The sequence below is a fragment of the Geotrypetes seraphini genome, chromosome 4 (genome assembly GCF_902459505.1).
Source record: "Geotrypetes seraphini chromosome 4, aGeoSer1.1, whole genome shotgun sequence".
Taxonomy (NCBI): domain Eukaryota; kingdom Metazoa; phylum Chordata; class Amphibia; order Gymnophiona; family Dermophiidae; genus Geotrypetes; species Geotrypetes seraphini.
This window is the reverse complement of record NC_047087.1, coordinates 266,650,198-266,673,688: the sequence shown is the minus strand read 5'-3', so window position 1 is coordinate 266,673,688 and position 23,491 is coordinate 266,650,198. Positions and strand designations below refer to the sequence as shown.

Below are 23,491 nucleotides of genomic sequence, written 5' to 3'. Positions count from 1 at the left end.
GTCCAACATTAGGCCTCCGTTCCTTTATCTTCACCCCCCCCCTGTCCATCAGCACCTCTTTCCTTCTCCTCCTGTCCAGCAGTAGGCGTCTCTTCCTTTTTCTCTCCCCCCTCCTCCTTCTTATCCCTATGATACACTTACCTTGCTCTGCCCCTGATCAGAGGTTCCCGACAGCCGCCCAGTTGCACCCATTGGAAAATTTCCCTCTGCCGCATCCCGCAACCCTCCTGATGCCACTCCCGCTGTCTTTCTTTCTGTCTGTCTCTGTCCCTGGCCCACTTTGTCTGTCTGTCTGTCTGTGTATCTCCCTGCCCCTGTGTCTTTCTTCTTTTCTTTCTGTCTCCCTTCCTCCCTCTGTCTGTCTGTCTATCCGAAGCAGCATTCCCTCCCTCTCCATTTCCCTCCCCCCCACACCAGTTCCCTGTGCACCTGCCCCTGTGTCTTTCTTCTTTTCTTTCTGTCTCCCTTCCTCCCTCTGTCTGTCTGTCTGTCTAAAGAAGCATTCCCTCCCCCTCCATTTCCCTCCGCCCACACTAGTTCCCTGTGCAGCAGCATTAGCGTTTCCTCTACCCCCCTTTCCCTTCCCGCAGTCCCGACTACAAATGCGGTCCCGAGTCCTTTGCCGCCCCCCCCTTCCCTTCCCGCGGGCCCGACTACAAACCTGGCGATTCAAGCAGCGTGTGCAGCAGTCTTCACACGCTGCTTCGGGTCCTTCTACTGCCCTGAAGCACTCTGGCTCGTCCCTGATGACATCATCAGAGACGCGGCAGAGCAAATCTGTGCCTCTCTTGGCTACGTCAGGAAATATGTGTCGTTTGGAGCCTAAAATCAGCTCATCCATATGCCAAAAATATAAGCGTAAAACAAGATTCAATTTGATACAAGCACAAAAAGCCACCAGTGTTGTCTGCTAGAGCAGTGTTTTTCAACTAGTGTGCCGTGAGATGTTGCCTGGTGTGCCGTACGGTGCAGACACTGATTAGGCCTCAGGCCGGGTCCCACACGCGCTCCCATGAGACTCCCCCGGTCCCCGCTGCTGTTCAGTTTCGATCTTCTGCTCTGACGCAACCGGAAACAGGAAGTTGCAGCAGAGCAGAAGATTGAACACTGAGCAGCCGCGCGTGCGCGGCTCTTTGGGAAAGCGTGCATGTCGCCGAAAAACAAAACCTACAAACTAAGGTGAGGCGAAGGGAGAGAGCTGGCTAAACAGTAGGATCGATTGGGCAGGCGAGTGGTGGCTGCGGGGACCGTGCAATCGCTCGTGTTTCCCGGCTCAAATTGGAAGGAGGGAGTGAAAGGGAAAAGGATTCTGGGCCAAGGGGATGAAGACGGAAAGAAAAACCCACAGCAGGAAAGAAAGGGAAGGACAGGCAGGTGAGCCAGATGCTAGAAGCAGGGGGGGGGGGAAGAAAGAGGGAAAAAAGCTAGATGGGGTTGAAAAGAAGAGACACACTGGTATGGAAGAGGAAGATAGGGGAAATCTGGACACAGGAAGGTAACAGAAAGAGGGGAAATTATGTGCATGGGGCATAGGGACAGAGACATAAAGGGGACATGCCATGGGGATGGCATATGGACACAGGGGGGGGGGCAATGACAGATACATAAGGGAGATATTAGAAATGGAGAAAATAGGAGCACAGAAGCGAGATGGTTTGTGGGGATGGGACAGGGACCGAGCTCACAGGCTCCAGTGGCTTGCACAAATTACATTGTAACGTGCCATGAAAATAAGAGGGAGGAAGGTAGATAGATAAGCCACGTGAGAGGAGCTGAAGGGTAGTAGAAAGGAACAGATGATAAAGGAGGGAGGGAAGGGTGGTGGTGGAAAGGAATAGGACAGACATTGAAGGAGGGTGGAGAGGAACAGACCCCGAAGGGAAATGTGGAAGACAGAGTGGGAAGAAGACAGATGCCAGACTATGGGGGAGCGGAGGGAAGAAGATGGGTGCTAGACCAATTGGGGAGGGGGGTGAAGGGAGAGGCACAGTAACAGCAAATGGAAGACGTAGAGAGAAGACACACAGTGGATGGAAGGAATTGAATGAGAAGATGTGGAAAGCAGAAACCAGACAACAAAGGTAGAAAAAAAAATTATATTTATTTATTTATTTTTTGCTTTAGGATAAAATAGTATATTAGTTGTGTTGATAAAAATTTATAAACAAAGCCCTGCCAGCTGAACATCTCTTTCTCTAGTTCAGCAGCAGGAACTTTGATTTATAAGAAAGGAATAAGCTAAATATTACAGTACTAAGGCTTATATGGATGCAGCGGGGATGGTGACGGGGCGGTGAATGGGATGGCAGTGGCGGTGACGGGGCGGTGAAAGGTATGGCGGTGACGGTGACGGGGCGGTGAAGGGAACGGCTGTTGACGAAGAGCTACGTGTGTGTCTTTCTTCGATTCCAGCCAGAATATCAGCTTTGTGTTCAGCCAAACAGGCCCAGGTTTCGCACTGAATAAAGTATTTTATAATTTTTCACTATTCTGTTTACTTAATATTTCATAATAAAGTAATTATAAAATACTTTCTTTGTGTTTATTTGATTCCTATTCAAGAGAATTACTTTATATATAGTCAATATAGGCACAGAGTTAAATTTTTTAACATTTTCTAATGGTGGTGTGCCTCGTGATTTTTTTCATGAAACAAGTGTGCCTTTGCCCAAAAAAGGTTGAAAAACACTGTGCTAGAGCTGTGGAGTCATCACAGGAGTAGAGGGCAGTGCCAGTTCTTTCTTTTTTTGTTTTTTGACCCATTTCAGGGGAAAGGGCTGCAAACGTATAGTAAAAACCACTGAAAAAAAGAGCATCCTGAGGGGTGAGTCTTTCAGACACCATCTTGGCCTCAGGCTCCATACATAGACTGTTCAGTAAAACACTTGGAGAGAGAATATTTGTATTTCCATAAGTGCATAAACTTAAATTACATCCGGAGTCTATATATATTTTAACTAGAATTTTAATTTACATACTGTATAATTTGAATTGAAGATGAAATGTAATGAGTTTGAAATAGAATTAACTCTCTGTTGGTTTGAAACTGCTTTTAGGTTCTTTTTGATTAGGAAGAGATAATGAAACAGCACCCTCTTCAGGTTTTGTGGGGTAATACTTTACATTTTGTTTTCTTTTTACTGTGGATTCTGTGAGTACCAAATATTATAATGTGTTCTGAGATTTCACAGCTTTCCTTTTTCTTTTAAATTATTTTTGGAAGGCGGAGTGTTCCTTATGTTCTATCGTGCATTCAAGAATATTGAACCTGGAGCTCTGAGATGGCACCATGAACTTTCATTTATTACTATCTGGAGATTTTCTCCTCTATTTTATATTCTCTCTTAACTTACTCTAGTCAAGTCATTGTAGTAACAGTCTTCAACTAGTATACCTTTTAACTGAGATCCATGCATTTACTGAATTTAAATCTGACCATCCAATGTTGCTATGATTTATGAGGGACTTCCTTGCTCCAGCATCTAGGGAATCAAACTCAAGCTGTGTGCTTGGCAGTGCATTACACAAATACCAGGAGCAACACTGCAATTACTTGTGTTAGAATGCACAATTCCAAAAAATCTCTCCACAAGTATAACTCTTCATATATTTAGCAAAAAGGTCTTAAACATCAAAAAACTAAGGAAAACATTCATATACGAATGTCACTACTGAAATGTGCTAAAGAAGTGCTAAATCATATATAGTGCTCAGTCACTAACCAAACAGTGTCATAAAAATGCCAGCAATGGTTGTAACGAGGGACCATCATGGCACATAAAGTGTCCCTCTTACTGCCCTCCTAATAACATAGAATTAAATTCTTAGATGTTTCATAAAATAAATATTGTTGTATAAAATCGTTACTTATCTGGATCAGATAAACAGACAATGGAGGCAGAAGTTAAACGATTGCACTGGACATGTTGCTATTGAAGTTTCAATCAAGTACTGTGAACCATTTGCAACCCCGTGTTCATTAGACTACTGGCCTCCCTTCGACTCGAGTTTCGCTGGGCATCATCAGGAAGGGGGCACTAAACTTAACAGGCAAACAGAAAAAACATACCAGGAAAGATTATAAAGTCCAATTTGAACTATTGGGTGGAAACTATTTTATATTTAGTGTCTCTTGATATACGCACATTCTATAAAGTATGCTGTATCAACGTTAACCTAAATTAAATAAATAATAACTTACTCAAAAGGCCAGCAGGATCGCTGCAATTCAGTGGGGGAAGCAGGGACCGGAAGAGAAACACTGCGTTGAATTAAACTACTTTATATTGGCTGGGACTGAAAACGTCACAGTGATGTCCAATTTACTTTTACCGCTAAAGGAAAGGGGAAAATCTAAACCCACCTCCGTGGGAACAAATTGACCAATCACAATTTGAACCACTCTATCTCTTCATTTAAACCACCCGGACTAAGGGTCTGCCATTCGTAAATGAATCTAAGTTCATCCATAAGTAACCTCTGAGATATGTCACCCCCTCTTGAAAGATGTATCTGTCTCAAAACAGTATATTGGAATTCAGCCATAGGGTGACCTGCTTCTATCCAGTGTGTTACATTGGGTTCTTGTAATTGTTTCCTTCTGATATTGAAGAGATGTTCTCCCATTCGTATTTTAACTTTATGTTTAGTGTGTCCTATGTATATTTATTTATTTAATTTAGGTTAACGTTGATACAGCATACTTTATAGAATGTGCGTTGTATATCAAGAGACACTAAATATAAAATAGTTTCCACCCAATAGTTCAAATTGGACTTTATAATCTTTCCTGGTATGTTTTTTCTGTTTGCCTGTTAAGTTTAGTGCCCCCTTCCTGATGACGCCCAGCGAAACTCGAGTCGAAGGGAGGCCAGTAGTCTAATGAACACAGGGTTACAAATGGTTCACAGTACTTGATTGAAACTTCAATAGCAACATGTCCAGTGCAATCGTTTAACTTCTGCCTCCATTGTCTGTTTATCTGATCCAGATAAGTAACGATTTTATACAACAATATTTATTTTATGAAACATCTAAGAATTTAATTCTATGTTATTAGGAGGGCAGTAAGAGGGACACTTTATGTGCCATGATGGTCCCTCGTTACAACCATTGCTGGCATTTTTATGACACTGTTTGGTTAGTGACTGAGCACTATATATGATTTAGCACTTCTTTAGCACATTTCAGTAGTGACATTCGTATATGAATGTTTTCCTTAGTTTTTTGATGTTTAAGACCTTTTTGCTAAATATATGAAGAGTTATACTTGTGGAGAGATTTTTTGGAATTGTGCATTACACTACACTGAGAATGCTATGCCATAAGGGCAATGCTATAACTGTACACATGTAGGTGCCAAGATTTGGTACTTATGCATATAGGTGCACTACATCAAAATCCCAATAACTATTAGGAATGGAGGAAAAATATTACAATCCACACTTAAATACTCTCCACTTCAACAGTTGAATAAAAATACTGTCACTTTTACAAACACCTACTATGGTGAAAGAAAAAGCCTCAGGTTTTTGGTGAGCCATTAGCTCTACCATAATCAGAGGCAAAAAAAACTTTCACTGTTAAAGTGAGCAAAAATGTATATGGCCCAGGTCCTTCCCGTTCCAGTCTCCAAAGTTTCATGGTACAAGACCACTTCTTCAGGGCTATTGGACTTCCATAAGAATCTAACTTAACAGTTCTGTGGTTCCACCTTCTGTGCTCTTTCCATAGAACGAGCACAGAAGATGGAACCACAGGATGCACTGGGAAGGGGAAGACCTGCTGGCTTTTGGGAGCAAGCATCCCTCCAGCTGACCTTACTAGAAAAGGTATAGGAGGGGGATTGGAGTGGGCTTAGTAGTGCCGGGGTTGGGGTGTGTGGTGGGTGTTGGGGATGTCATGGGTTCGGGGGGGGGGGGCCTGCTGGCAGGAGTGAGTTTGCATCTTTCCTGCCATGGGACTTTGAGAGGAGGTTCGGGGGTTTTGGCAGGAAGGAGTGGGTGCTAGCTGTCAGCATTTTCTGTTGGCCTAACCAATGTCGGCAGAGGCCTATGGGAGATGATATCAGCTATATCATGTCAGTGCAGGGCATGTCAGTGCAGATGGACCGTCAGCCTCAGAATGCCTAAATTACATCTAAACTATCAGTGCTTTAAAGTAACAAAAGAAAAGAACTTTGGCACAGACCTGAGGTTCTAAAGATGTGCTAAGGTCTGGTGCTTAAGATGGACAGTCTGTGAGGGACAGTTTCTCTCTCTTTTCTTTTCCAATCTCTCACGCCCCACACACCTTATATACCATTATTTCAAACAGCTTACAAAAGATAGGGGTATTTAACAACAATAGATTCTATTTTTAGAACAAGTCTCAAACTTATAAATATAAGAGGTTAAATTCCTTAATCTCTCTCTGGAGCCTGGACCACACTTCTCTCTTTCTCCCTCTCTCTCTTTGGACCCTTGTTTTTCTCTCTCTCTCTCTTTTTCTCCACACAGCACCTATTCAGGAAGCTGTCTTTTCTCTCTCATTCACAAGAACACAGAAGCAGCTAATATCTTTCTGTATCCTTATAAACATTGTATTTCTGTACAATATATTCTTTATGCAATCACTCTTGGCTGTCCTTGTCATTAATTTCACTTCCTACTGAACCTTCTATGAAGGTATTGAACCTGGGACCTGGCGGATTGTAAGGCTGCCAACTTATATCATCAGGGGCTTGTCTGCTGCAACATCACCCCTGCAAAACCTTACAGTGGCCATCCGTCATGCCGTGGGTACTTCGTGTGTGGGTGTGGGTGTGTGTGTGTGGGGGGGGGGGTCGGGGGATCCAGCAGGAAGGAGTGGGCATCCCTCCTGCTGCAGGACTTTGAGGGAGGTTGGGGAGGATCTGGCTTGAGGGAGTGGCCATCCCTCCTGCTGATTTCAGGGGCCCCCTGCCGTAGCTGCTCACAGTAGGGGTATCCCCCCCGATCTGCTGAGCCAGCAGCTTCTGGGAGCCCTCAGGTGGATCCTGCAGTGGTATAGATAGGTGGCTGAAATGTAGGCCAGGGTTTTCTAGGCCTACATTTCAGCCGCCTATCTTGGCTGCATCCATCACAATTCTGTAACCGGTACTATCGAGTAATTGACAAACGATCGATGGCCGCAGACATAATTACAGATTATCCCAGGACAAGCAGGCAGCATATTCTCACATGTGGGTGACGTCATCCACGGAGCCCCGATGCGGACAGCTTTTCAAGCAAACTTTATTGAAGATTTCAAGTTTGCTAGTGCTGCACCACGCATGTGTGTGCCTTCCTGATCCACTAGAGGGCGCATCCCCTCCTCATGGTCTTCAATTCTTAGTTTTCCGCTGAGCCAGAAAGCCCTGTCTCTCTTCTCTGCGTTCTTCTAAGTGCCTTTCTGGCACCACGGCTTCTTTATTTTGTTAGGGAGTCGCTGTGCGTTTGTTAATTGATCGTGTATTTTCTTTGTTTCAAAAAAAAAAAACAAGGACTTTTTATTGTGTTTCTGCTGGTTTCATCGACAGGCCCTTCTTGGGCCTCAGCCATGCTGCTAGGCCTCATTTTGCTGCAGCTGTATTTTCTTCTTCCCTGGCCTCTCTCTGGGCTCACCTCGTGTGAGCAGAATGGCCGGGACCCTTTTTCCTTCGTTGGAATCGGACTGAGTAGCTTCGATCCCCGGTAAGTTTTCTTTCTTTCTTTCTTCTATGTGCGTTACCTCGGTAACGCCACCGGCTGAGTCTCAGGCATTCCAGGCATCGAGTGCAATTGTGCCCGCCTCTACGAGACCATCGAAGCGTGCCTCCTTTCATGGGAATACTCATCTCGAGGTTGCCCTTTATGGAGCGCACTGCTGCACCTTTATTACCAGTTTCATTGATACGGTGCCGACTTCTGAACCTCGACGGACTTTGGTGTGCCTCGATGTCGACTGGGGCTTCATGCCTCGACTGAGGCTTCGTACGTCGACTGAGGCTTCGTGCCTCGACATCGGTTGAGGCTTCGTGCCTCCATGTCGACTGAGGCTTTGTGCATCGACGTCTCCTGGGGCTTAGTGCCTCGACGTCGCCTGAGGTTTTGTGCCTCAACGTTGCCTGAGGTTTTGTGCCTTGACGTCGACTGAGGCTTCGTGCCTCGACGTCGACTGGGGCTTCGTGCCTCGACGTCGACTGGGCTTCGTGCCTCGACGTCGACTGGGCTTCATGCCTCGACGTCAACTGAGGCTTCGTGCCTCGGCGTCGGCTGAGGCTTCGTGCCTCCACGTCGACTGAGGCTTCATGCCTCGACGTCGCCTGCAGGTTTTGTGCCTCGACGTCGCCTGAGGTTTTGTGCCTCGACATCGACTGGCTTCGTGCCTCGATGTCGACTGAGGCTTCGTGCCTCGACGTCGACTGAGGCTTCGTGCCTCGACCTCGACGGAGGCTTTGTGCCTCGACGTCGACGGGGGCTTTGTGCCTCGGCTGGGGCTTTGTGCCTGGACGTCGGCTGGGGCTTTGTGCTTTGACGTTGACTGCGGCTTTGTGCCTCGACTTTCTGCCTCGACGTCGACTGGGGCTGGGTGTCACGATGTCGACTGAGGCTTGGTGTCTCGACGTCGACGGATGCTTTGTACCTTCGACGTAGGCTAAGACCGTGTGCTCCGCGTCGCCTGATGCTTGTGCTTCGACGTTGACTGAGGCTGGGGGCCTCATCTTCAGCTGGAGCTCTGTGCCTCGTCTTCAACCGAGGCTTCGTGTCTCGCCGTTGACTGGAGCTTTGTGACTTGACGTCGCTTGGGGCTTTGTGCCCTTTGGTTGACTGTGGCCTTGTGCCTCGAAGTCGACAGTGGCTTGGTGCCGCAACATCGCTGGGGGCTTTATACCTCGGCATCGGCTGAGGCTTTGGGCCTCGGCGTCGACTGTGGGTTTGCGCCCTGTTTTCGACGGAGGCTTCGTGCCTCGACGTCGTCTGGGGCTCTGTGCCTCGGCGTCTCTGGCTCCTGTTCGAGAGGGTTCCCCGTTTTCTCTTCGGTTCATTCCGGGCAGCCGTGACGGAATCTTGTAGTACGGAGTTTGGTTTCCTGGAGGAGACTCTCTCCCTGCTCTGGCTCTATTGCTTCCGCCACGCGTCATCTCGCTTGGCGCAGAGTGTGGCTGAGGATCCGAACCTCCAGGATCGTCTCGCCACTTTTACTTGCGTGAGTACTGCGTTTCTTGAGGCCTCTCTTGCGGAGGCCACTAACCGCCTCTCAGAACGCGACCGGTCCTTCGCCTATCGGGACGCCTTCAGCTGAATCCCTTCTGCCTTGGTGGTTTGGACTCCTCCGGTGGGGCCCTCCGGATACCTTTCTTGTGTTATCTCGGCCTCCTTCGCAGCAGCCGCAATAGCTGCAGCAGCGCCGGGTTATGGTCCAGCCGCCGGCTTCGGCGACTCCTGGCCGTCTTTTTGACTATTCTCGCATAGCCTCCGGGCTGCTCTCCTTCTGGGGATTCCTCCCCTCCCTTCGGGAGGAGTGTCTCCGTGTCTACGCACTGGGAGTATAGCCTCGCCTCTGTCGGTTGGGCGTTCCCATCCTCCCATCTGCGTCGGGTCCTGGCCCTTCGTGACCTGCACTAGTTTCTAGTCTGGGAGCGGTTCAGACTCTGTCCGCCCCAGTCTCGGGAGTCCGTCGGGGCGGACCTGGACCCAGTTTGTCTGCGCTCCTTCTTGTCTCGGCCTCAGGGGGAGGGCCTTGTTTGTTTATACCGGAAGATGGCCCCTCTGTCCTCGGTCCGCCTCCAGTCTTTTCTGCCTCGGCAGGCCGCCTGTCTGCGCCTGAGTCAGCTGGTGTCTCAGCGGTCTTCGGCCTCGGCCGAGCTGATGCTGATCCTTTGGGATCATGGGTCTCCACGGTTCATGTCCCGATGTTCGCCTGGTTTCATCTTCGTGTTCCCCGCTGGACCCGAGCATCTCAGTGATGGCAGGATCGGGATCCCGCTTCCCAGCACTTTTGTGGTGCCTCCCTCCTTGACACGCTTGTTTCGTTGGTGGGCCACCTCTTCATATCCCCGCATCAGAGGGTTCTGCCGATGAACTCCTCGGCTTAGGCTTAGGGGCGCACCTCGACGGCCTTCGGACTCGGGGTCTTTGGTCGGGTGCGGACCGTCGCAGCCACATCAATCTGCTGCAGCTCCAGGCCATTTACAATGCCGTGGTGGATTTTCGTTATTGGTTGCTGGATTGCGGGGTCCTGGTGCGTCCCGACATCCCGGTGGTGATGTATTCTGTGACCAAGCCAGGGTGTACAGGTTCCCTGTTACTTTGCAGGGAGGCCCTTCGTCATTGGAGGGGGAGTTACACCACTACTTCTTTCTTTGGGCGGTGTATTTCTGGGGCGAGCAGCATTGTCTGGTGGACACGTTGAGTCGCCCTTTTCGGCCGCATGAATGGTCGCTCCATTCTCAGACTCTGCAGCATGTGGTTGTTCGGTGGGGAACCCCACAGGTAGTTCTGTTCGCTTTGCCCCTCACTCACGATATTGCTCGAGGATGTTCTCCCGGTTCGCATCGAGGTGGATGCTTTCCTTCTCGATTGGATGGGCAGATTCCTCTAAGCGTTCTCTCCCTTTACTCTGATTCTCAGGTCTTTGATACACCTCCTGTCGGTCTGCGCCACCATGATCTTGATGGCTCCTCTGTGGCCCTGGCAGCTGTGGTTCTCCCTGCTCCTCCAGAATGTCAGGGAGCCTCTGCTTCTACCTATGTTCCTTTCTCTGCTGTCTCAGTGTTGAGGTTTCTGTTGCATTCCAATCTGTAGTCTCTACACTTATCAGCTTAGTTCCTCGCAACGTGCCTCCCTCCTTCTGTTTCTCTCAAGTCGGTGGGGGTGTTCTCGAGGCCTCTCGAAAGATCTCCACTCGGCAATGCTATTCCCAGAAATGGTCCTCATTTGCTGCGTGGTGTGCTGAGCATGGATCCGCTCTCTGCCTCCTTGCCTTCAGTGCTGGATTATCTGTTTCACTTGTCTCGGTCTGGTCTCAAATCGACATCTATTTGAGCCCACTTCTGTGCATTTGCTGCCTTTCATCGGCCGTTTGATGGGACGCTGCTCTCCGTCCATCCGACGGTTTCCCGCTTTATGAGGGATCTCTTCAATGTACATCCTCCGCTCAAAGCCCCCCTGGTGGGTTGGGATCTTTGTGTGGTCCTGGCTCAATTGGTGATACCTCCATTTGATTCCATTGATAAAGCTCTTTTGAATTACTTCACCTGGCAGGTGGTATTCCTGGTTGCTCTCACATCTGCTCGCAGAGTCAGTGAGCTGCAAGCTCTGGTTGCGGACCCGTCTTTTCCTGTATTTCATCATGACACGGTGGTCCTGCGTACTCAACCCCAGTTCTTGTCCAAGGTGGTGTCGGACTTTCCTCTCAATCATTCCATTGTTCTTCTGGTCTTTTTTCCAAAGCCCCACTCGCCTCCTGGCGAGGTGGCGCTTTACACACTTGACTGTAAGAGGGTGTTGGCTTTTTATCTTCAACGCCCTCAGTCTCCTCAGACGGTTCCTCAATTGTTTTTGTCCCTTGACCCTAATCGGTTAGGACGCCAAGTTTCCAAGCGCACCTTGTCCAACTGGTTGGCTGCTTGTATTTCCTTTTGCTACGCTCAGGCTGGTCTCGCGTTGCATGGTCGAGTCACGGGACATAAGTCCGAGCGATGGCGGCTTCTGTAGCTTTCCTCAGGTCGACGCCTATCGAGGAGATTTGCAAGGCTGCCACTTGGTCTTCGGTTCATACTTTCACCTCCCACTACTGCCTGGATACTCTGTCCAGGAGCGACGGCCGGTTTGACCAGTCGGTTTTGCGTAATCTGTTTTCTTGAATTGCCAACTTCCCTCCGTCCCTTTTTGGTTAGCTTGGAGGTCACCCACATGTGAGAATATGCTGCCTGCTTGTCCTGGGATAAAGCACAGTTACTTACCGTAACAGGTGTTATCCAGGGACAGCAGGCAGATATTCTCACAACCCGCCCGCCTCCCCGAGGTTGGCTTCTTTGCTAGCTATCTGAACTGAAGACCATGAGGAGGGTATGCGCCCTCTAGTGGATCAGGAAGGCACACACATGCATGGTGCAGCACTAGCAAACTTGAAATCTTCAATCAAGTTTGCTTGAAAAGCTGTCCGCATCGGGGCTCCGTGGATGACATCACCCACATGTGAGAATATCTGCCTGCTGTCCCTGGATAACACCTGTTACGGTAAGTAACTGTGCTATCCGGGCCATAGTGCTCAGCAGTGTGCATCAGCGTACCTACCTCAAGGTGCACAGTTATAGAATTGCCCACTGTGTCTTTAATGATGCAACAGCTAGTTATATTGAAACATTTACAATATAATTACTGAAGGAAAAAGAAGGCGGAACCTTGTCTGCACTGATGGTGATAATCACTATTTATTAGCTACTTTGGGCATTGTGGTGGTGGAGTTCCTGCCACTACCATTAAGAAATTGTGGCATTATTAAAGAAAATGCCCCTTACACTGCCTCTCTTAGGTTATGTATTTCTTTTTTAACACAAATACAAATAATTCAAGCCCAGGTAGCCAATACATGGGTTGCCAACAGTAGCATAGTAAAGAAAATCCACCCTACTTATGAGGATGGTTTGAAAAGTTCGGGAAAAAAAAAAAAGCAAGTTAAACAACGTAGTCTCCATCAAGGGCCATACACTTAGTCCAATGTGTTTCATAAGAATATAAGAATTGCCATACTGGGACAGACCGAAGGTCCATCAAGCCCAGTATCCTGTTTCCAACAATGGCTAACCCAGGTCCCAAGTACCTAGCTTGATCCCAAGTAGTAAAACAGATTTTATGCTGTTTATCCTAGGAATAAGCAGTGGATTACCCCAAGCCATCTCAATAATGGCCTATGCACTTCTATTTTAGGAAATTATCCAAACCTTTTTTAAACCCTGCTACACTAACTGATTTCACCACATTCTCTGGCAACAAATTCCAAAGTTTAGTTACAGTTTTTGTGTTTCATAGGAAAAATAGCTTATAAAAAAAACCTGGAAACTCACTGGTCTAAGTGTATAGACCTCGATGGAGACTACATTGTTTAATTTGATTTTTTTTGTTTTTACCAAACTTTTCAAACTAGCCTTGCAACACAGAGGCTAGAACAGATTCCCATAGAGACCCTGTCAACTACTTCCTTAATCCACAAATCTTCAAACCAAACCACACACTGAACATGAGCTCTTCCAAGAAATTAGAGACTCTAAGCCTAGTGATAAAATGTCCCCACTCACCACACAATTGGCACAATGCCACAGTAGCACAAAAGCAGAGTGGCCTCACCCCCATCTCACACTGGCCCACATATGCTTGGGGCCTGCCACGGTGTTGCACAGGACTGAGAATATACTGTCTTAATATCAAAGTAGTTTACAATGCTAAAATCACAATTAACATGAAATTACGATAACATTTTTAATTTTTCAAGTTTTATTTAAGATGTCATAAAACGCTTATAAAAAAAAATTCAAAGCGAAATACGTTAATAAAATAGGCATATAGAAACAAATAAGAGACAGACATAAACCATGACTAACTTGAAATTTTGGTACAAGGTTAGAACTACAATTTTGTTAAAAAAGAGAAACAAAGAAGGGGAGGAATAACGAATAGCCTAAAAAGGCTAATTATAAACGTCACAGGTAATGTTTACCTGTTGATTTGGTCTTAATTATTTATCAACAGTGTCAGTGTAAATCAGGGATCTCAAAGTCCCTCCTTGAGGGCCGCAATCCAGTCGGGTTTTCAGGATTTCCCCATTGAAAGCAGTGCATGCACATAGATCTCATGCATATTCACTGGGGAAATCCTGAAAACCCGACTGGATTGCGGCCCTCAAGGAGGGACTTTGAGACCCCTGGTGTAAATGAAGCTTTTGAGAGAACTTTTCAATCTTTCTAATACTGTTTCTTCTCTAAGATGAATTGGTAAGTAATTCCATTTGTGGGGGGCTGTAACTGAGAATATTTTGGTTCGCCTCGTATTTACGACCTTTAAAGAAGGAATTGTAAGGAGTTGCTGGTTTGTAGATCTTCGAGTCACTGGAGTAGCATGTGGAATCGGAAACTTCTCCAAAAATCATGGTGATACTGAGGCTATTTTACTTGTAGACCTTTAGCCACTCTGCCCAGCACTTCAGGTGGATTAATTGGCAACTTTATTTATTGTATCTCATTTCTTCTTTGGTTTCCTTTTTCTTAAAACAAATGTTCATCCTCCTAATAAAGTAATAGGGGAAGCTCTGTTAGGACAGAGAAAAATGTATTGAATTAAATGCTATCCTATGCACCATTTAATATATTTTTTAATATATCTTTCAGAGAACTACTATCTAGCGATGCAATGAAAGATTTTAACCGTGCTCGAGTTTATTTGGATGAGAACTACAAGTCCCAGGAAAATTTCACGGTAAATATTACCCTTTGCCACCCCCTCCGATTCCAATTTTAATGGGAAGCAAACAGTTGTCAGGTTTGTTTTCTCATGGTCTTGTGATGGTGAGCCAAAGTTTTTTTTTTTGTTTGTTTGTTTTTTGGGGGGTTACATTTTTTCTGAGTGTTTTGTGGGTATGCTGAAGACATCTTTTTAGGAACCTGGAAGAAAGTTTCCCATCTATTACCTTAAAATACAGATCATTACCCCAGTTCAGATTTTACTTAGAATGATAGCATTCAATAGTGTTTTTTATGATCTTTATGTTCACCTTAACGCTTCCCCCCCAAAAAAAAAAAGAAAAAGAAAAGTTCCACAGAAAAATCAAAGGAGTTTATTCTTATTATGCAGTTACATATGTTTGTGCCAGTAGTTGACAAATCTTGTCCAATGGGTTTTCAAGATAATTCAAAGCACAGAAAGCAACACGATGTTCCCTTGAGAAAATCAAGCAGAAAACAAGTGGAAAAAGTGAGTTGTTTCCAAACAGGATCTTTAATTAAAAGTAGGGATGGTGTCAGATTGAGCAATTGAGTAAGAATGTTTTTTTCCGTTCTGCTTTCTTGAACTGTTTCATTTGGGGTACACATTTTTTTTTCTCAAAACGTACCTAAGGAATCTTAATACATTGGATAACTTGCAAGTTCACCTTCAGAGTGTTCAAGGACTCCTGAAGAAGGTACAGGTGTCTGTACTGAAACGTTTGCAGCCCCGAGTCCTTGCTTGTGTTATAGAACTGCATCCCTGCATTTGATTAAGGATTCCGTTTGGAAACATCTCACTTTTCTCACTTGTTTCCCTCCTGCTTCCAGGATAATCACCATTAATATGCAAGTATTCCTTCAATTATATGCAGATTTATTTCATGCATATTCATTATGAGCTTAGCAAAAACAAGTGGGTCAATCGGGATGTTTCCAAATGAAATCTTTATTGATGGAAAGAAGAGAACGGCTCTACGCTGCAAGTGTTTCTGTATAGCGAACTATACCTTTGTCAGGAGTCTTGGCCATACAACTGGTGGTTCTGATATCTCCTGCATATCTAATGCTTGGATGCATGAATATGAAAGCAGTAGCCCTGTAATTCTTTTATACACATTTTTTGGAAAAAAAACGTGACAAGAACTGGTATAAGGAGAGAACTACAGTGAGAAAACAACAGCAATGTGGTTAACAAACTCTCATAGAAACGTGCATAAAATAATTACAGCGCTACCACAGGAGAAATCAGCCTACATATCAGAATACATGGCTTGCCAAAATTCTGTTAGAAGCTTCCTCTTATCTTGATTTTAGAGAACAGATAAGAACATAAGCAGTGCCTCCGCCGGGTCAGACCATAGGTCCATCCTGCCCGGCAGTCCGCTCCCGCGGCAGCCCAAACAGGTCACAACCTGTCTGTATCACCAGAAGGGGCTCCCTTGCCACCTTGGTTTCACATTGAAATCCTATCTTCCCATCGAAGTCCTAATCCTCCGGTCTTGCACATGCACGACCTGGTTGGGTTTCTATACTTATTACCTGGTTAGCTTTCTATACTTGTGTTACATCCCAGCTCCTCCCTCAGTATCCCACGATCCCTTTATCCCTCAGGAATCTGTCCAATCACTGTTTGAATCCCTGTACCGTACTCTGCCTGATCACTTCCTCCGGTAGCGCATTCCAAGTGTCCACGACCCTTTGTGTGAAAAAAAACTTCCTTGCATTTGTTTTGAACCTATCTCCCTTCAGTTTCTCCGATAAAAACAAAACTCTTCAACAGGTTGGGTTCTTAATGTATCTTATCGTTTAACTTAATACTTTTATCTTATTTTAAATTGTTTGTTTTCTTCCTATATTGTATGCATTCTTTTATTTTTATTTTTTTAGCAGTGCCTCTGCTGGGTCAGATCAGAGGTCCATCGTGCCTCACACGGCGGCCCAACAGGTCCAGGACCTGTGTAGTAATCCTCTATCTTTACCCCTTTATCCCTTTTTCCTTCAGAAAATTGTCCAATCCCTTCTTGAACTCCAATACCGTACCCTGTTCTATCACGCCCTCTGGAAGCGCATTGGTTCTAAATCTGTCCCCTTTATGTTTTTCCGAATGCCCTCTCGTTCTTGTAATTGTCAAAAGTTTGAAGAATCTGTCCCTCTCTACTCTCTCTATGCCCTTCGTGATCTTGTAAGTCTCTATCATATCCCCTCTTAAGTCTTCTCTTCTCCAGGGAAAAGAGCCCCAGTTTCTCCAATCTCTCAGCATATGAAAGGTTTTCCAAACCTTTTATCAAACGTGTCGCTCTCCTCTGAACCCTCTCGAGTATCGCCATATCCTTCTTAAGGTACGTCGACCAATATTGGACGCAGTACTCCAGATGCATACACACCATCGCCCGATACAACGGCAGGATAACTTCTTTCGTTCTGGTAGTAATACCCTTCTTGATTATACTTAGCATTCTATTTGCTCTCTTAGCGGCCGCTGTGCACTGTGCCGTCGGCTTCATTGTCATGTCCACCATTTGTCGAATTAAATTATAGATAATTTAATACATCTATTTGCACTGTATGTATTATGCTTGATTGCTGTGAGCCGCCTAGAACTTCTGGGTATGGCAGTATATAAAAATAAACTATTATTATTATCAACATCACCAGTTGTGTGGCCAAGACTCCTGAAGAAGGTATAGTTCGCTATACCGAAACGCTTGCAGCGTAGAGTTGTTCTCTGCCAATTTGTACCTCTTCTTTCCATCAATAAAGATTTCATTTGGAAACATCCCGATTGACCCACTTGTTTCTGCTTTGATCTACTTCATCCGTGGGACTACCATTTTGCTTTGTGAGCATCCTGAAAATCCGATCGGCTAGGAGTGGCCAAGGAAGGTTTAGGATTTACATTTCTATAGGTAATAAGCAGCATAATTTTCTGGGGTTCACCTACTGTATATTGGCACCCACCAAGGACATTGGATTGGTGGGATACAAATTTGTACTAAACTGTATTTACATTTTCTCATGCGACGCACCTTCTACTATTGTAACTGTATATTAGTTGATTTCTGGTCTTTCTGTTTCAAAGCGTTAACTTTAGCGAGACACACTGACAAGTTCACTAAAGGGTCCTTGTACTAAGGTGCGTTAGCCATTTTAGTATGTGCTAAACGCTAACGTATCCATAGACTTATAATGGGCGCATAAGCTTTTAGTTTAGCGCACGCTAAAACTGCTAATGTACCTTAGTACAAGGACCCCTTAGTTTTAATGATTGACCATGATTGATCTTCACAGACCTATACTATAAATAAATAGTGCTTTTTAGAGTATCTTTGATATTTTCAAATATAATAACAACAAAGAAAGAGAATATTAACGTAACGTAGGATGAGAAGCCTCACTTTCTTTTAAGGATCAAATCAACTCTGATTAAGAAATGTTTTTTTCAACTTAACGCATGCTGAGAAAGGTCAGACACCTTTTTTCATCAACATCACTTTTCTGTTTTGGTTCAGTCGATTATTCTTTCTCACCTCGACTATTGTAATGCTCTTTATCTTACTATTACTAAAACCTGTCGTCTCACTAGACTACAATTAGTCCAGAACACAGCTGCTAGATTGATTTTTGGGAAGTGTAAGTTTGATCATGTGACCCCACTGCTTTATAATCTTCACTGGCTCCCTGTATATTTTAGTGTCCAGTTCAAATGTGCTTGTGTCACTTTTTAAATCCTCTGTGGTATTTTTACTCCCCTAGTTCCTTTATTCTGGAACTCTTATAGATTCTCTTTTGCAAGGGGTGACCAACAATTCAAGCTGTCTTGTCCATCTAGTAAAGGTATTAAAAGAATCTAGACTCTTAGCCAATCTCTGTCTTTTAAGTTTACCCAACTCTGGAACGACCTTCCACTTCGTTTAAGAAGTTTTGGTTCCGTTTCTTTTATTCATAAGTCTTTGAAAACTATTCTGTTTACTAAACATTTTGGAAACTAATCTTTCTGATAACTTTCTATATGCCTTTACTAGCCTAACTTAATCGTTGTAAACTGAGTCGAGATTTCCTGGATTGAAGTCTCGGTATACAAAACTAAGCATTAGATTAGATATGTATGTCTTATTCATAAATTAGTGTCATTAAAGGATATATTGATCCTCCTGGCTTCTACATTTAGCAGGTGATTTTGGACAGTTCGGTTTACAGTTAAATTCCTTTAAATCTGCCTAGTGCAAGCATGTCAAACTCGCAGCCCACAACAAACATTTTTGCAGCCCAGCCAATGTAATCCAATAAGTCATAACTCGAGTTGCAAAATTTCTCCCGCAGTCCATCAGTGTCGAGCAGTCACCTATCTAAGCCAGTCGAAAACAACGATACAACATACGAGTATAACCAGTTACTTATTCTTATTAAGTACTATGATGCGGATGCCTTTGGTACCCAAGACAAGTTTGCTCCTATAGTCATAACGCACAATTTCCCCCTACTAATACTAGAAGTGAATCAGACAATAATAATACCTACCACGTCATTAGTTTTGTATTGACTTGCTTGGTGCGCCTAACAGGAAATATTTCGCCTTCGGAGTACAATAAAAATACGAGTATAGGTTTATTTACATTACACTTATTAATTTGTGCAATTATTCTGTGTCTGTATTCTGTGTTGTATTAATGATTACTCATTTATTTCAGCACTTTGTATTCAGTATGTTTTTATCAAAAAAAACCAAGTGGTAGTAAAACTAAACAAAAAATTGCTGATGAACATCAAAATTTCTATAAAAAGTGGGAATTGGAGTATTTTTGTTGTGAAGTAAAAGATGAAATATTTGCTTGATATGTAATAATGCTATTAGTGTGCCAAAGTTATATAACATTAAACGGCACTATGAACAGCATAAATCAAAATATGACAATTACGAAGGATTAATGAGACAAGAAAAGTTGAAAGAGCTCAAGTTGGGACTGAAAAAACAACAGTTCACGTTTACTAAAGTATCACAAGAAAGTGAAGCAGCGGTGCATGCAAGCTACGCCTTGTCGGAGTTGATAGCCAAACACTCAAAACCTTTTACCGAAGGTGATTTCATCAAGGAATATCTAATTAAAGCTGCAGAAATTATTTGTCCTGGAAGTGTGAAGGTTTTTCAAACAATCTCTTTGTCTCGAAATACAGTTGCAGAAGGAATTATTGATTTGGCTGGCAATTTAAGTGATCAGATCAAAGCAAAATTATCTAGTTTCAAAGCTTTTGCCATTGCCTGTGACAAAAGTAAGGACATGGGGGAGGGGAGGGCGTAGCTCAGTTAGCTGTGTTTCTTTATGCTTGCGACACGAATTTCAACATTTTTGAGTAATTATTGGAGCTAGTACCAATGCGTGGCACTACAATGGGACAAGATATATTTGATTGTGTTTATGAATTTCTACAAAAATACAATTTATTTCTGTAAAAACTAAGGGGTCCTTTTACTAGCCCGCCTTAGTAAAAGGACCCCTAGCTACAGATGGAACTCCTTCAATGGCTGAAAAAAAACCAACGGTTTTGTGGCATTACTGCAAAAAACCAAAGTGAAACTTGTGATGGATCCAATATTCATCATACGTTTTGCATTATACATCAAGAAGTATTATGTACAAATGTAATAAACATAAAAAATGTGTTGACATTTGTACAATTCCATAAGATCTTTAGGCTTAAATCAGCGACAATTCTCTGCTTTCTTAAGTGAATTAGAAAGCGAATATTCTGGTTTGTCATACTTTGCCAAGGTACGATGGGTATCCTGTTCCAAGGTCCTTAAACAATTCTGAGACTTGAAAGAAGAAATATGTCAGTTTTTAATCACTAAAAATCAAGACACAAGATTGTTTTCTGATCCAGTATGGTTACAAGATTTATCCTTCATGGTTGATATAACAAAACACTTAAACGATTTAAATTTAAACCATCAAGGAAAAGATCAGATCGTTGTGATCAAGTTAAAACATTACAATGTAAGCTAGTTCTTTGGGAAAAGCAGTTGAAAAATTAAGATTTAAAACACTTTCCGACATGTAACATAAACAAATCAAGTTTACTTGAAATTGCATCATATCAAAAATACACATAAAAAATTTTAAGCCTTAGAACTGAGTTTGAAACAAGATTTGCAGATTTTAAATCTTTGGAAGTCAAATTTTCTTTGATTTTCTCTATAAATATAGAATCAGTACCTAATCATATGCAAATGGAAGTAATTGATATTCAGTACAATTCAGATTTGAAGACAAAATGCAATGAAGTTGGCTTGCTTGAATTTTACTAATATTTGCCAGCCAGGTTTGAAAATACTCAAAAATTCACATATGAAATTATTTCCATGTTTGGAAGTACTTTTCGGTGCGAGCAGTTATTTATACTTATGAAAGGAAATAAGTCTCCTATCAGGTCCAGAATTACCAACATTCACCTTGGATCAGTTTTAAAAGTAGTCACTGCAGACAAGATTTTCTTCGAAATAGGAAAAATAGTTACAGAGAAGAGATGCCAAGTGCCAGGAAGAAAGCATTAATTTTATTGTTGCTCTTGTTCTTTTTTTATACTGTACTTTTCGAAATAAACCTAAGTTTCTATGAAAAATAACGTTTTTGCTTTTTTATGTCCCACATAAATGTAAACCTTGTTTATTTGGTCTGTATCAGCCTTTGAATTTGACATGCTTGGCCTACTGTATTGTGATATTTTTACCTTTTGTAGGTGAAATAGGTGTTTTTGAAAGATCATCCACTCCTGCCCTTAGAGCATTGCTTCAAGGGTTTGCTGTGTTGATCCTTTTCAGCAGTACGTGCCTACCTTGTTATCTGCGTATGAAAGGATATTCTTTGAAAGAGAGAAATTGGGACCTAGTTATAATAAGGTACATATCTTTAATTCCAAACAAAATATGACTAGTGACATATGTAAGGCCAGTGAAAGGAATTTGGCTGTTACTCTCAGTGGAATTTGAGCCCCCAGCCTGTAGTATTTGTTTGTCAGTCTGTTAGTCTTCACCCTGTAACAGTTATTCTATTCCTATCTGTATATCTTAAAAAATGCCAAGGTGCATTCTCCCAGAGTCAAGAACGAGTCAGTTTTTAGAAGCTAAAGGCTATATTTTTGCAGCAATCATGCATTCCTTTGGAATGGTAAGAAGTCTTAGATGTTTGACATGCATTTTTTGAGCCTTCATAGATGAGATTTTTTTGTCTATATGCTAAGGAACTGGGTGGAGACAATATAGAGCAGTGTCTCTCAAACTTTCGAGCCGGGGCACACTAAAGGTAGTGGCCACGGCTTGAGGCACCCAGAAGTGTGCGGACGTCACCATGATGACATCACACAATATGTGTGATATCATGTCAAAGTCCGTGCATGTGCAGAGACCCTCCAGATGGGCTCTGAGACACCAGTAGGGGGTGCCAGCAGGGAAGAGGGCCGGAGAGAAGGAGAGGCACTAGCGCCAGCTGAATGCCTACAGCAGTGTTTCTCAACTACTTCAAGCTAAGTACCCCCTAAGTCTAACAAATATCAACTGAGCACCCCAACCACAGACATCCCTAACCCTGCCCAAGCTCTGCCTCAGATCCATTCCCATTCATTTTTCAAATATACACAATATACACAGCAGATATAAATTCTCAAAACTATCACATTTCAATCACTATATTGAAAATAAAATCATTTTACCTGCCGGCGATCCTCTGCAGACTGCTGTAATTAGCTTTAAAGGTGAGGCTGGGAGGCCAAGGGGGAAGCCGGAGGATGCTATAGAGAAGGGGGAAGCATGCGGGCTTTCGGTGAATTGGGCACTGCTGGCACTGTACCGTGTAGGGAAGTCAACTGGCAGGCGCCTCTCTTTCTCCTCAAGTGTGCCACGGCACACCTGGAATCTCAGGAGGCACACTAGGTAGTAAGAGTTGAATGAGTCTGTGCAGAGAGCTTTTTCCATCACCTTGAGGAGCATGTGAGCTGCGCAAAAAGGGCACAGGGTTTAATGCTCTAAGATAGGGGTGTCAAAGTCCCTCCTCGAGGCCCGTAATCCAGTCGGGTTTCAGGATTTCCCCCATGAATATGCATGAGATCTATTAGCATACAATGAAAGCAGTGCCATGCAAATAGATCTCATGCATATTCATGCGGGAAATCCTAAAAACCCGACTGGATTGCGGTCCTCGAGGAGGGACTTTGACACCCCTGCTCTAAGAGGAATTTGTTGAACAAGTATGTTTTCAATCCTTGCCTGAAATGCATGTATGAGGAAGAAGACCCTATAATGGGGAGTAGTTCCCGACTGAGATGAACTGCTTGATAATAGTAGTTTTGTCACATAAGCTTTTTTAGGTTTTCTTTGCAGGGAGGGATAGGTGAAAATGGAGTTGGAGCGAAAAACGCTAATTGCATTTCAAGGACATTAATGAACACATGTAGGATGCTCTGAAGATATTTCTATATAAATAAGTGGAAGAAAACTAAGGAACACCACTGTGTAAATCCTGCTTAATAATTAAAAAAAAGTGTTTTATAAATGTAGATGACATAGAATCAGGTCCTCTAGTGAGGTATCAGACATTCTCTACACTATAGGCATTTAGTTGCAGATACAACCAGAAGTCGGAGACTGAGTATCCTGACTGATTCAGTCCAGACAAGCCTTCAAGCTTATTACAAAGTGCTTCCGCTGTGAAAATAAATGCATCCCAAAGTCAAACAGCACTTTTATGTACTTGCAGTGTGATAGTTCAGAGAACCAAACACTTCGTTTCAGCCATCAAGCTCTGGCTTTCTTCAGGGTATGCTCTGAAGTCTGTGAACCCACGATTTCCAAAGTCACACTGCCGACACGGAAACCTGCAACAAGCACAATGCCAGCTGCGGAAACCCTGAGAAAACATCTATCTCAGCTCCATGGGAAGAACATCTTTAAACCTACCAGAGATTTTTCCATTCTATGGACTTTCACAACAAAATTCAAATTTTTGACCAACTGACTTTCCCGCCAAAATTCAAATTGGT

The 23,491-nt window shown here is 43.7% G+C and overlaps 1 protein-coding gene across 2 annotated transcripts in view; it reads left to right on the top strand.

The window, feature by feature from the left end:
• INPP5A (inositol polyphosphate-5-phosphatase A) overlaps window positions 1-23,491 on the top strand; it is a 764,365-nt gene that overhangs the window by 262,923 nt on the left and 477,951 nt on the right. For both annotated transcript variants that reach the window (XM_033942100.1, XM_033942101.1), the window contains exon 4: window positions 14,366-14,453. In XM_033942100.1, coding sequence (XP_033797991.1) covers window positions 14,366-14,453 — 88 coding nt within the window. The remainder of the gene's footprint in view (window positions 1-14,365; window positions 14,454-23,491) is intronic.